Source organism: Bombyx mori, chromosome 12, assembly GCF_030269925.1.
Source record: "Bombyx mori chromosome 12, ASM3026992v2".
Lineage (NCBI taxonomy): Eukaryota > Metazoa > Arthropoda > Insecta > Lepidoptera > Bombycidae > Bombyx > Bombyx mori.
This window is the reverse complement of record NC_085118.1, coordinates 10,896,133-10,909,579: the sequence shown is the minus strand read 5'-3', so window position 1 is coordinate 10,909,579 and position 13,447 is coordinate 10,896,133. Positions and strand designations below refer to the sequence as shown.

Below are 13,447 nucleotides of genomic sequence, written 5' to 3'. Positions count from 1 at the left end.
CTGTTCTCACAAATATGTAATGTAGACCTTCCGCAGGGTATTGTTATAGGCTTATGTTGGCCTTGAATATTCCATGTGAAAACACACATTACCCAAAAGCAACCGGAAATTTTTCGTCAACCAATATTGAAGCTGCAATTTACGCTTAAATGAGATCAAAGTATTTATTTTGAATTTAGATCATTTATGTTACGCACAATCATTAAAGCGTGGTTAAGGCAATAGATTTTGAAAAATGGGTAAATGCCTACCTGATTAAGTGGATATCGATAGTTTCAACAATATCATCATACAAGTGAATTTCGCCAAGAGATCGATGTCTCAATTGTAGTGTAACGGTAGTCCCACCCTTCAAACCAGAACGCATTCACGTTAGTAATAGGTAAGTTAGCGATACCTACCCGGGCTATCTGCGGTCATATGCCCATACCACTACAGTAATTACGTCAATTTATAAATTTTGCGATTTTCATTTTTATTATACGACGTAATTCCTTAGTCGTGAATGTCCTTCGGGAAAACATAGAAAAATCCCATTTAAACAATAAAAAAGTCGTTATCTGCCTTCAGACCGTAAGTACTTCTCGGCGACAAGTTCTGGCAGGCGATGCTCGACTTCTATGAGTTCACCATCTCGCGAAAGGAGGTCACGGGGCGACCTCAGGGGGTTGAGGCTGCGCCCCACGCTACCGTCACCCTAGGCACCAGGAAAATGAGACAACGCGTCGGCGGCTGCGGCCTGCGTTATTATATATATACCTAGTCAAGTCATAAATTCTGTCACATGTTTAATGTAAAATAATTAAAACAAGTTTATTCATTATGTAACCATTCATATACCAAAATGAACTTAACAAAACATAGATTCTTATGACACTAAAGTTTATTCAAAATGACCTCCGTGATTTTGAATACAGGCTTTCAATCTGCGCGGCCAGTCGTCTATCGCGGCACGAACGAGGTCCATGTCAATATCGGCGGCTGCCTTAATCAAGGATGTCTTGAGAGACTCCAAATTGGGATGAGGCTTTGAGCACGCCTTTTTCTCCAAGTGTTGCCATATCTTGTAATCTAACGGATTCAAATCTGGACTGGAGGAGGGCCAGTCTTCGTGCCGGATGAAGTCGATTTCACGCGCCGCCAGCCAGTCTTGTGTGCTCTTCGCTCTATGGGCTGGCGCCGAATCTTGTTGGAATACCCAGTGCCTGTTATTGAACATGGTATGAGAAACAGGTTCCACAAGGTTCGTCAGGACTGTATTTTGATACACCACTGCATTCGTTTTTACACCTTTCTCACAAAAATGTACCTTTGTTAAGCCCCAATAAGAAACTTCCAACCATACCATGAGCGAGGATGGAAAATGACCTCGTTAGACACGCGGAATACGGTTGCTCGCTTCTTCACTACTGTGTGCGTACACCTTATCATTTTGTTTGTTGTATCTCTCTTCTACGGTAAAATTTTTTCATCCGAAAAAAGAATTTCCCGATATTTTTTTCCCGCGTACCGCTTCAACAAAGCGCGGTATCTCTTCAGTCTCAGGTCCATTAGACGAGCATTCAAACGATGTCCTGTTTTTCTTCGATATGCTCGAAGCCCTAAGTCTTCATTTAACACCCTTTTCACCGTGGTTCTGCTTAACCCCATCTGAAGGGCCAACAGTTTCTGCTTACATTTGGGATTTCTTTGAATTCACGCCTTCACAGCTTTTATCACTGCTGGAGTCCTAACAGACCGAGGGCGACCACTTCTTGACCTGTCATCTACACTAGAGTCTTCATTGTATCGTTCAGTATGTTAAAAATTTGGATTGGCGCGTAGCCTCAACGATGCAACGCAATAACTGCAACACGGTCTTCTTTAAGCGTCCACTCCATATTTAAAAATAAGTAAAATTCTAAAAGTATACATTTTTATTTTCATGAACAATTCGAAATTCGAATTCAATAAACTTTTTTGTGGCCAGCATTCTAAAAGAAAAGTTTTTACTGTGTGACAATACTTATGACCTGACTAGTTATATATATACAGTCAAAATCTGTTATAACGACATCGAAGGGACTGCTCATATTCAGTCGTAAAAACCGATAGTCGTAACAACCGGTGATGTTTAATGTGTATCGTGCAAGTACAAACAAATCGACAGGGAATTATTGGAAAAATATATTTACATAATACGCGATTTTTCTTCAATATTAATTTGTTTTCTTTTTTTTGCAACATTTTAAAAGTTTCACGAATGACTCCACAACGTTTTGGTGCGTCTTATGTATAGATAAGTAATAAACTAACTGAAGAGATATGAAGAAGCGGGCTTTGACTCTACCGTATGCACGTGTTTTGTTTCTAAGAATTAGAAAAAACCCTACACTAAACTAAATCCTATTGTTTTCTTTCCTGATTTTAATAGCCATTGAAGACAAATGTGGATACCTATTCAAATTGTTTACAATACAGCTTAGCCGGTCGTTCTAACAGATCTAATTCTCCGAAATATTAGTTAAATGTGGTCGTTTTAAGAGGTATGTCGTTATAAGCAATGTCGTATAAAGCAATGTTTTTAATAAGGCGGTCATATGGCATTCAGCCGGGACCTTTGTTCTAGGTTATTATAACCGGCATGTTGTTCTAACCGATGTCGCATTAAACGGTTTTGACTGTATATATATATATATATATATTAATATTTTTCGATAGGTAATTTATTTACAAATCCATAACATGACTATATTAGATGTATTAAAAACGTCCTCATGGCTATTTCGGTAGAACTGGTGACAGATTCACATTTTTGAATAATTTTATAATTTGATTTTTTTATAAATTCGATAATTATTAAAAACCGTGAACTAAGTATTATTTAATTATATTTTTCGCATAGTATGCAATGTAATACAATTAATAGCAACAGAAGCGATTATACAGAAACCGGCAAGCGTCCGTGAGCCACCTTCGCTTCGTTGGTGTATATTCTTTTTTTTATTGCCTACCTATGACGGAAACCTCGAGGGATTATGCTAGCTTCATCTAACATGAAGTTGCTTAGCCTGGTAAATTTTCTAACACTAGCCCTAGCAAGAGCAATGCTTCTCCAAATCTACCACCGAATCAGAATCGCGATCCACTGAGAAGATCCGGAAAAAACTCTAAGTCTGGGGATGTGTCTGGGGGTTAATTTACTCGCCGACCACTTCATCGCATTCGATGGGCTCGACCAGAATGATACAGAAAATGCCTAAAAGCACCGATAGTGGATCGGGAGGATCCGAAGTGACGTGTTTTGGGCGACGGCTACTTTTTTCGTTTGGTCATGCATGTTTGGTCGCATGATCGGATATGGTTATTCATGAAGTAGTAAGGTCACTTACTAAAATGCCAAGAGTTCGTATAATTCTAGTAAATTAATTTTGATTTACTCTTTTTTTTAATGTTTTGTTAATACTGTTTCAAACATCGGGAAGGGTTTCTTGTCACGATTGTACAATACAAAAAAGTGTAATTAGCCCACCATAGTATTAGGAGGGTAAATATAAGGCCTAAGCGTGGTCACAATATTAATTTAAAGAATTTAATTAAGTTACTAAAAATATTTTTTTATCAGAGATATTAAATTAACAATTATGTTGACCATTATTATCAAACAATTTGTTTTTTTCTTGAGCTCTGTTTGCTTATTATTTGAATAAATATATGTATAATCATTGTTATACATTGTTATGTCTTTTTTTAGAATTTTGTTGTTTCATAAAATACTCCTTATCTAATTAAATTAGACCTTTTTTTTAATAATGAGGAAATGGAGTCGAACATGGTGGGTGGGTGGCGCATTTACGTCGTAGATGTCTATGGGCTCCAGTAACCTCGTAACACCAGGTGGGCTGTGCGCTCGTCCACCCATCTAAGCAATAAAAAAAAACAATTTTATTGCAGAAATATTTAAATTGGCCTCTATTTCAAAGGTAGGACACTTCCGTTACACAGTACAATTAAAACTTGAACGTTGTGTTTCAGGGTGGAAGGTGGCATTCACATTTGTGTTTTAATGAGCTCCTAATCACTAAAGACCAGGTGGGTCGTAAGCTCGTTAACACGTCAAATCATCAAATAATACTGTTAATGGACTACTTCCACGATAGTGAAATGAAGCCAAATAAGTTCGAAGTTGCGAATGATAATTTGACATTCCGCCCGCATATAAACTCAGTCCGCGACCGTGCCGCGCTTATCCTCGGCAGACTCTACCCCATGTCTCTTCGAAACAAGGTGACACTATAAAAAACTTGCATAAGGCCCGTCATGACTTACGCGAGTGTGGTGTTCGCTCACGCGGCCCGCACACACACAGACACCCTCCAATCTCTATAATCCGGCTTTTGCAGGTTAGCCGTCAGAGCTTCGTGGTTCGTGAGGAACGTTGACCTACACGACGACCTGGGCCTAGAATCAATCCGAAAATACATGAACTCAGTGTCGGAGCGGTACTTCGATAAGGCTATGCTTCATGATAATCGCCTTATCGTTGCCTCCGCTGAATACTCTTCGAATCCCGAACACGCAGGGGCCAGTCACCGTCGTCACCGTTTAGCTCTAACACTAGAAGCACACTCGTCCAACTCGGCAAAGAGTTCGAGGTGTAACCTAACCTAAACATCAGAACATTGACTCCTCGCCGGATCTTCTCAGCGGGTTGTGATTCCGATCCGGTAGTAGATTCATTCGCGAAGCAGCTCCTCTTGAGTTGTTAGGTCACCCTTGGAGGCGCTCGAGAAGCTGTTAGTAAATCCCACCACTCCTGGCTGAGCTCTTGCTCGCCCACCTGTTCTTGTAAAACTGGAAAGGCCTCCGGGCTACCAGTAATCCCTCAATCATAAAAAAGGATGATAATATTTTATCAAAGGAGAATGTTGTAAGCTCAAACGTGACCGGAGTACGAGTACCACCCGTCCAGCCAATTTCACGTACAAAGTCATCATACGTACCGATTTATTCCAATACAGAATCACGTCGAAGATTTTGTCTCAAGGTGGACTTTTTTATTCGCGGTCACTAGGTCTCCGATTTTGTTTTATGTTGTTAGTTCATATTATTAAATGTTTGTGAAAAATGCGAAAAAAATCATCAATTTTCGTAATTTTGTAAGGATCCTAATTCTCATCATAATGACTATGTTAATAACAATACGGGATACGGCAGCGATAGATTCTGATGTTGATCGTATTGTATAACAATATTTAGTGTAATGTCACGGAGGAAACAGACGAGTACGTTTGTATGAGCTAAACGCAACCTGCGTTTTCTCTTAAAAGCTAATACGTTGTAATTTGTTTGACGACTGATAATCTTCTAATCCTATCGTGTAATTACGACGTACGTCTACGTAATTTCCTGTTATGGATCCTCAGTACAGCGATACTTTAAAAAGTTATTGAATTTATATTACAACTAGATGATGACCGAACTTTGCTCGTTTTTTTTCTTTATTTTTATAACGCCATCTTGTTGTGTCTTTAAAGCAGTTAGTTTCTCTCAATTAAGAAAAATAGTAAAATATTATTATTCGCAAATAGATGTCGGGAAGAGTCAGTTGATTATTGAAAACACGAATAAAACAACATTTTCTGAAAATACATCGTAGTTAGATCGATTTATCGCCCCCGAAATCCTCTGTATACTAAATTTTATGAACATCGTTGGAGCCGTTTCCGAGATTCAAATTATATATGTATATATATACATATATATTAAAGGTATAAGGTTAAAGAGATCAGCTATGAAAATATTTTATTCAACAGCTGTTAACCAAATCATAATATGCAATTCTAAAACTATAAAGTGTAAAAGAATATTAAAATAAACATGGTTGTTTCATTAAAAAAATTGTTTTTATGACCATTTATTATAATACAATTCATGGCTTCACGCAATACCTCAAACAATGGGCTAAAGGATTAAAAAAACATTTATAAAAAACAGGTTTTCTAAATGATAGTTATTTACAAAAAAATTATGCTCAAACTCGATGGTTTCATGAGTAACCATTCAAAAACCGTTCAATCATACTAGGTATGTAGTAACACATTGTTAATGTAAAGCTATTTAAAGTTTTAGGGGAATAGTTTGAAGTCTGCGAATGAATCTGATAAATATTTATAGCAAACATAAGTCTTAGGTCATGAATCCACAATTATTTGGTGGGAAATTATTCCAAACTGTCATTGTTCTATGACCGCTACGAAGGATCAGTCGTCGGAATGGTAAGTCGTTTTTCTGTCTTATAAACCAGTGAATAGCACTACTTCTTTCTTGTTACATATTTAATTATAAAGGACACTGGGCTACCGCATCTTTGAAATTCCGTTATCAATAATTAAATTTCTAACACACAGGATTTCCCTTTCTCGTCTGTAGTGTTACCAATATTTTAAAATAACTATCCTTTTATTTTTGATTTGAAAAAGATTTATTAGCTATAACCAAATTCGTATAACAGTTTTCAAAATTAATAATAGAGCGAATATTCGTATGCGTGTTTATACAACAATGTTTATTTATGCATCAGAGTACCGTGTCACTATATAGGTTAAAAATATATTTGAACTTTCTAAAGTAACTAGCTAAAAAACAAGCGTCAGTTTTATTCAATATAAACATTTGAATAAAATAACATAAAAACAATATTACAGCTCTTAATGTGCAGAACCCATAAAAAGCCAACCAAATAGATAGTAAGATATGATTACTTGCTGAGAATGACACTGCTTTTATTGAACCATTTCCTTGACACAGACTCTTAATCTTGCTCAGTATTAGAATCTTAACTTAATGACCACAGAATCTATTGCAACCGTATTAGTTGGTATACCAGATAAATTCAACTCATTGAAAACATTTTGCACGTTCATTGTGAAGAAGGACCCCCTTATCATAGTGTCGCAATTCCAAGAAGTATCCGTGCAACCTTCCTAGAGTATTAGCAGGTTTAGGATCGATATTTCGAGCTCTATTCAGTGTCGGAGTCATATGGAAGGTAAAGCCAATTTAACTTTTAAATATTGGGAGTCCTCAACAGAACGAAACGGTACTCCACGCCTCAACAAAGTTTTACACAATGCTTTTATCCGGCCTGACGTGGGTGATTACTCCCGCTTCGAGATCTGTGTTCTCGGATACCACCTCGGAAGAGGGCCCTACGGATTGTTGATAATCCTGTTCTGGCCGATTATTGTGTCTACAGAAGGTCGTCAGCTTTCTCTGTTTTGTACTTACTATCTGGAATCGGTGTGTTCATTCACAGTGCGTTTTCAGAAATATTTTTGGCCACATAACATTCCAATCTAGAATGAACTCACCGCCACTGTGTTTCCCGAGCGCTATGACATGTCCTTATCTTTGTCCTTTTTCAAACTAGGAGAGTTTAGTAAGTGGCGGCTTGGCTATGCCTCTGGCAGTACTGACATCTATGGGCAACGATAACTGCTTACCATCAAGTGAGCCGTATGCTTGTCTACCATCTAAGGCAATAAAAAAGTTTGGGATCATTAAATGTGTTTTTTTCGCATAATTTTGCCCAATTTTAAGCTCTCCAATCACAGTTGTTTTAATTTAAATCACAAACATTATATGACAAAAATACTTAATATTGTCTGCCTAAAAATGCTGAGTAACAAACGCATTACGTTAAAATGAGGCCTCAGGTCAAATCACCTTTTGAAAGCGTTTTGCAATTGTAATCAGAATCGACAACAAATAAATATTCAGTGTTCAATTTCATTACTTTTTATTTAGTCATGTTTTTGTATTCTCGTTTCAATTCAATTACGATCAATAAATATTAAGTGAATGTTTTAAAAAGAAACAGGTAAAAAATACTATGTACATATGTTTTGGTACATTTACAATTGTGTGATAAATATGATTATGCTTTACTTAGTTGTTTTTTGTTTGTGGCATCTAGGTAGAAACCAAAATGGAAGACGGAAAGCAAGCGGCGACTCCAGCAGAGGAAATAAATCTCAGTAACAAGAGAGAAGCAAACTGGCCCGCTGTACTTTTTTTCATTCACATACATCTGCTCTCTCTTTATGGAATTTACCTTCTGATATATGAAGTTAAATGGATGACGGTCATATTTTGTAAGTTTTCTCCACTTTTTAATACAATCCAATTTTAATACAGTTTTATTTTTTTCCTACCTAAGCTGAGAGCTTTGAGACGCTATATCAGCGTAACCTTAACTAGTAGGTGAGCTCACGCGGCTCAAACATGACGACGTTGCTAACACGAACCCTAGCAAGAGGCGGGCTTCGCAGAATCTACCACCGGGTCGGAAACGTGACCCACTAAGAAGATCCGGCGAGAAACTCAGTGAGCTGTGTCTGTGGGTTAATTTACTCGTCGAGTCCTTCGTCGCAAGCGATGGGTTTGACGAGAACGATCACCGGTGCTTGAGGTACCTAAAAGCACCGTTAGTGGATCGGGAGGATCGGAAATGACGTGTTTTGGGCGACGTCGACTGTTTTCCATTCTGTCCGCAAGATCGGGAATATTAATACAGTAACACGTACGCATTTGTTAATAAAATATTTTAGAGGTAGCACGGTATTTTACTTACGATTAACTTCAGCTCTTTGCTCATCTGTCAGCACGTGCTACAAAAATCATATTTTAGTAAATTTTACGACTATATGAAGTGCTATTAAGTATAGAAATCAATGGTATTAAGATTATATTATTTTTAAAGATGCATTCGTCCCACCCGGTGTTAAGTAATTACTGAAGCCAAAACCAAGGTTTAAAACCATGACAGTAACAACGTTATTGGCATAGCTGCAATGCTACCATTGTGACTGGAGGAGTGAACCAACTCGAGCTGGCCAGAGGGTCACACGCACGGTCAATAGTAGTACCTAATAAATTTATCTGAGAATAACTATCCTCAAATTTTATCTCAAAGAAATTATCTACCTTAAACTCTAACGGCTAAGATATAATGTTGTTAAATATGATTAAAATATTTTTCAGTAATAACATTGACATTTCCCGCCATACTCGCAATGACGACCGGAGCTCATCGACTTTGGGCGCACCGTACTTACAAAGCAAGCACAGAATTGCGCATTGTTCTAATGCTGCTTCAGACTTTAGCTGGTGTTGTAAGTATATCTTAAAAATCAAAACCCGGCGGTGCGATCAGTTACGTTAATTTACTTATGTTCACCGTCACTCGCGGGGATGCAAGAAGCAATATCAGGAGTACAGGCAAGCTGCTGCTCATCCTTGAGTACTATTTTTAAATTTTATTTGAAGAAGGACAAGAGCTTAGAAAACAACGAAAAGTAGTAGATGAGTCTCTGGAGATCGGGATAATGGTTGATATACAAACTAAACAATAACGGGGAGAGCGCTTTGTAGATCAAACTGTTGTGCCAGCCTTTGTCGAACGCCATCGCGATTTCGAAGAAGAGGGCTCCAGTCGGGATGTTTTTCCGTCTATTCAGTCCTATTAAGATATGCAGAGATATGAGACTCCGTATTATTACTCGGAGTTCTCGCTCCTCCTGAAGAGCATAAGTATAATAACCTACCTTGTATACCTTGTTTCGTCGTGGAGTTCCGGGACTTCACGGAGCGGGCGCGTTTTTTGCCGAGCGCGACGGTCGTGAACGTATCCGAGGTACCGGGTTGTGCGCTGGCGGCGGACTCGATCTCGATGGCAGAGTCCATCTCCGATTCGCTATCGGAGCCTGAACTCGAGGAAGCGACAGACAACGCGATTGAAGTCGGACAGATGATGTAATCGACGCGATCGACAAGGGTACGGGGGCAGTAGGGGCGTGCGCGTGCGCCTGACGACAGCTCGGTGAGCTGGATGCGCGGGGCGTGCCTGCGAGGCATGGTTCGCGACGACGACGAGAGATGCGGAGGGAGAATAATCGCCACGTTCGGCCCTATAGGCCATGAATTCGGCCGCGAGGGTCGGGTATTTGTCCCAAAGGAAATTGATAAAGGATGCGTTTGCGTCCATTGTGCCCGGGAGGGCGTCCCCGGGCACTACACGCACTCGCCGAAAGGTAAATCCCCTGGATTGGATTTGAATTCCCTGCGCTGTAAAGACAGCAGTGATATGTAGGGGAAGAGTGTTTATGTTGTGAAAACAACAATTAATAGGAAGCTTAGGAAGGGACCTGCTCGGGCTGCATTCGCTATAGCGGATACTGAATAGGGATTTAGTCTTGAACGCTTCATAGGAAACACTATAAAACCGAAATTTCAAACTCATGTCTCTATGTGAGTGACGGAATTTACGTTGTTGTTGTTGGACTTCGGTAACCACTGAACACCAAGTGGGCTGTTAATTCTTCCACTATCTAAGTAAAAAAAAACAAAAATCTTTAAATAGGTCCCAAAAGCTCCAAACAACGTGTCATATAGAGATGTTCAATATTCCGAACAACTGTTCCCTATTTAAAATCGAATAAAAGTCTTAATCCAGTATTGAAGCATTGAGTTACTGAAACTTGGATTGTTAAGTGTGATTTGATTTCCCAGAACATACCGCACTAAAATTATAAGATTTTTTAAATGGTTTATTTCATTTAGGGCCCTATTTACAACTGGGTTAGACATCACAGACTACATCACGCACACTTTGCTACAGAGAATGATCCATTTGACTACAATCAAGGTTTCGCATACGCCCACATCTTCACGCGAATGAGGAAACTTAGTCCGTATCAGGAAAAATTAAAAGAGTCCATCGACATGTCGGATCTAGAAAATGATTCTGTTGTTATGTTTCAAAAGACGTAAGTATATATTTACCTAAATATTTTTTAAAATATCCTTAACATCAAAAATCTTTGACATTATCATCATAATTCTCCTGCCCTTCTCTCTGCTCTCTCTCACCTGGGGTCAGCGCAACATGTTTTCTCTTTCCATACTCCTCTATCCATATACCATTTCTTCGCTCACTCCTTTTTCACACATATCGTCTTTCACGCAATCCATAATATTTTTCTTAGATCTACCTCTTCTTTTTAAACCTTCCACATTCATAGTTAAAACTCTCTTAACAACCTCATTATCATTCCGTCTAATCGCTTATCCATACCATCCCAAACTATCTTTAAATCGAAAAAAAAAATAACATTGAACAAATTATACTACAGACTACTACACTTTTTATTGCTCTAGATTAACAGATAAGCCATCCACTGTTAAGAGGTTACTGGAACCCACAGACAACAGAGCTTTAAAGCTACTATGCGCCTTGAGATATGAGGTCGCAGCCATAATTACATTGTAGAGCGGCTGTCACATGCTATACACCGGACCGCAAAAAGACATTAGTATCTGAGGCGAAGTAAAATTGCAATAAAATAAAGAATTAATGAACTGTCGTGATAATTTCCTTACTAGTGAATTCTGACCGTGAACGTTGACAAACTTACTATTTACATGAAAACAGTTCATTAATTTATCCGCAGTCCTAGCAAGTAAAATTATGATCGAGTTATTTCAGTAATATTTTTAATAAATTAAATTTGTACTTGTACTTTTCAGTAATATATTTGTATAATTATTTATCATTCGAAATCTGTGTCTGTTAGTCCACTTTTAGGAAAGGCTTTCGCTAACCTTGAAATTTTACTTCAAATTTTTCCTTTGATTTTATCACCGAATCTTATAAATTAGCTATAGTTCACATTGAACTAAATTTAAGATGTTTACAATATTTTATAAAAAATGTATATTCCAAATATGTTTTAGGCTATACTGGTTTATGTATGCAACGCTGTTCCTACTGTTGCCCCTGAACGCACCACTCGAGTATTGGGAGGACTCAGTATTAAGTTCCGTCTTTGTTATTGGCTTTCTTCGATACTTCATCTTACTACACGCGTCTTGGTTGATAGAGAGCGCTATCTGCGTTTGGGGATTGAAACCTGGAGAAAAGTGAGATACTTTATAATTTGCCTAAATATATTTTTTTTTTGTGTCGTCACCTGAAACCATTCAAATAAGTTGGTGGTAGGGCGTGTTGAGAGCCCTGACGGATAAATATCACCACTGTGCATATTTCCTGCCCATCACTGAAATTTAAAAAGAATTTTCGGTAATTAAATATACAAATGAGTCGTCTATTATCAAAGGTGGCAATCTGTGCATTTGGACAAAAAAATGTTATTGATATGTCAATACAGATTGATTTGAATATAATCGTCTCCTTCAAAGAATACGGTTCAAAACCTGCATTAAATAAAGGTTTATACATAACCTGTTATTTATCTAAGATGTCGTTCAGAAGAGTTTTGTGACTGCCAATGGAATACAAAGTCAATAATTCGTTTTTCTGATTTACAATAATTGTCCAAAAGTCACATTGCCGGCTTTGATACTAGTCGACTCAAATATCCTAAATATTTGCATCAAATCTTTTACGCTACCTACCGAATTTTTCGGCTAAACGAAAATTTTAATGTTTTCACAAAATTACTGTGTTGTGACTGATATAGATTTCCTGTCTTTCAGATCACCCCCTGATTCTAATTCTGTGTTCATAATAACGCGAACATTCTGGCCTCACTACCACTATTTAATACCCTATGATTACAAATCCGGAGAATACGGTACCTATGGTAAGTAAACAGTTCAGAAATACAAATGTCGTCCTTTAGTCCTGAAATTAATTATCACCAAAATCTTTCATTTTACACAATTTACATGTTCTATGGTTACATTTGAATTTGACATATTCAATATATGAACTCCAGCTTAATTATCCATTTATAAATTATCATAGAATTTACCAGTCTTATAATCGGTGTAGTTAATTATTCTAGATAGTATTTTCAAATGCAAATGTGATATAGTTTGCGTTACGTGTTTTTCTGAGTAGAAAGGTTATAAAACAAAGCATAACACATGTTTCAGACTCCGGTTGTTCGAGTGCTTTCATTAGAGTTTGGGCAGCACTCGGTATCGCCACAGGTCTTCGTACAGTGGAGACCAATACAATACAGAAGGCTTTGGCTGAGATGGCAAAAACCAAAAAACCTCTTCAAATATGCCTAGAAAATGCCCTAAAAGATCAAAGTTTGTCAGATCAGCATTATCTCAAACGAGAATAATATTTATCTTTTTTTGTTTTATTAATTGTTACGAATTTTAGTGACATAAATTATAATTAATTAGAAACAAAGGGAATCCTTGAACTAATTACCTTAACTATTGTATGTTTAAGTATCAGATGTAGACCCAAAACTAGAATTCGTTTCCCATGTCGTTTTTACTTAAAAAATATTTGTATTTAAGATCTAAGTTTTATTATATATATCATATACGCGTTTTCATTTTAACCTCTATGGAAAATAGAAGAACTTAGCACTAGTTCGATTTATCAAATTAATTTTATGCTACCACATTTCTTAAAAAACTGTTG

At 37.5% G+C, this 13,447-nt stretch overlaps 1 protein-coding gene across 1 annotated transcript; it reads left to right on the top strand.

The window, feature by feature from the left end:
- The first annotated feature begins 6,238 nt into the window (after nt 1–6,238).
- BmorPDSN (acyl-CoA Delta(11) desaturase-like) lies at nt 6,239–13,270 on the top strand. The gene is made up of 7 exons (NM_001287400.1): nt 6,239–6,257; nt 7,958–8,135; nt 9,025–9,155; nt 10,603–10,808; nt 11,776–11,961; nt 12,538–12,644; nt 12,940–13,270. Exons 1-7 carry the CDS (start codon nt 6,255–6,257, stop codon nt 13,134–13,136), a joined length of 1,008 nt encoding a protein of 335 aa, NP_001274329.1. The 5' UTR covers nt 6,239–6,254; the 3' UTR covers nt 13,137–13,270.
- The last annotated feature ends 177 nt before the right edge of the window (nt 13,271–13,447 follow it).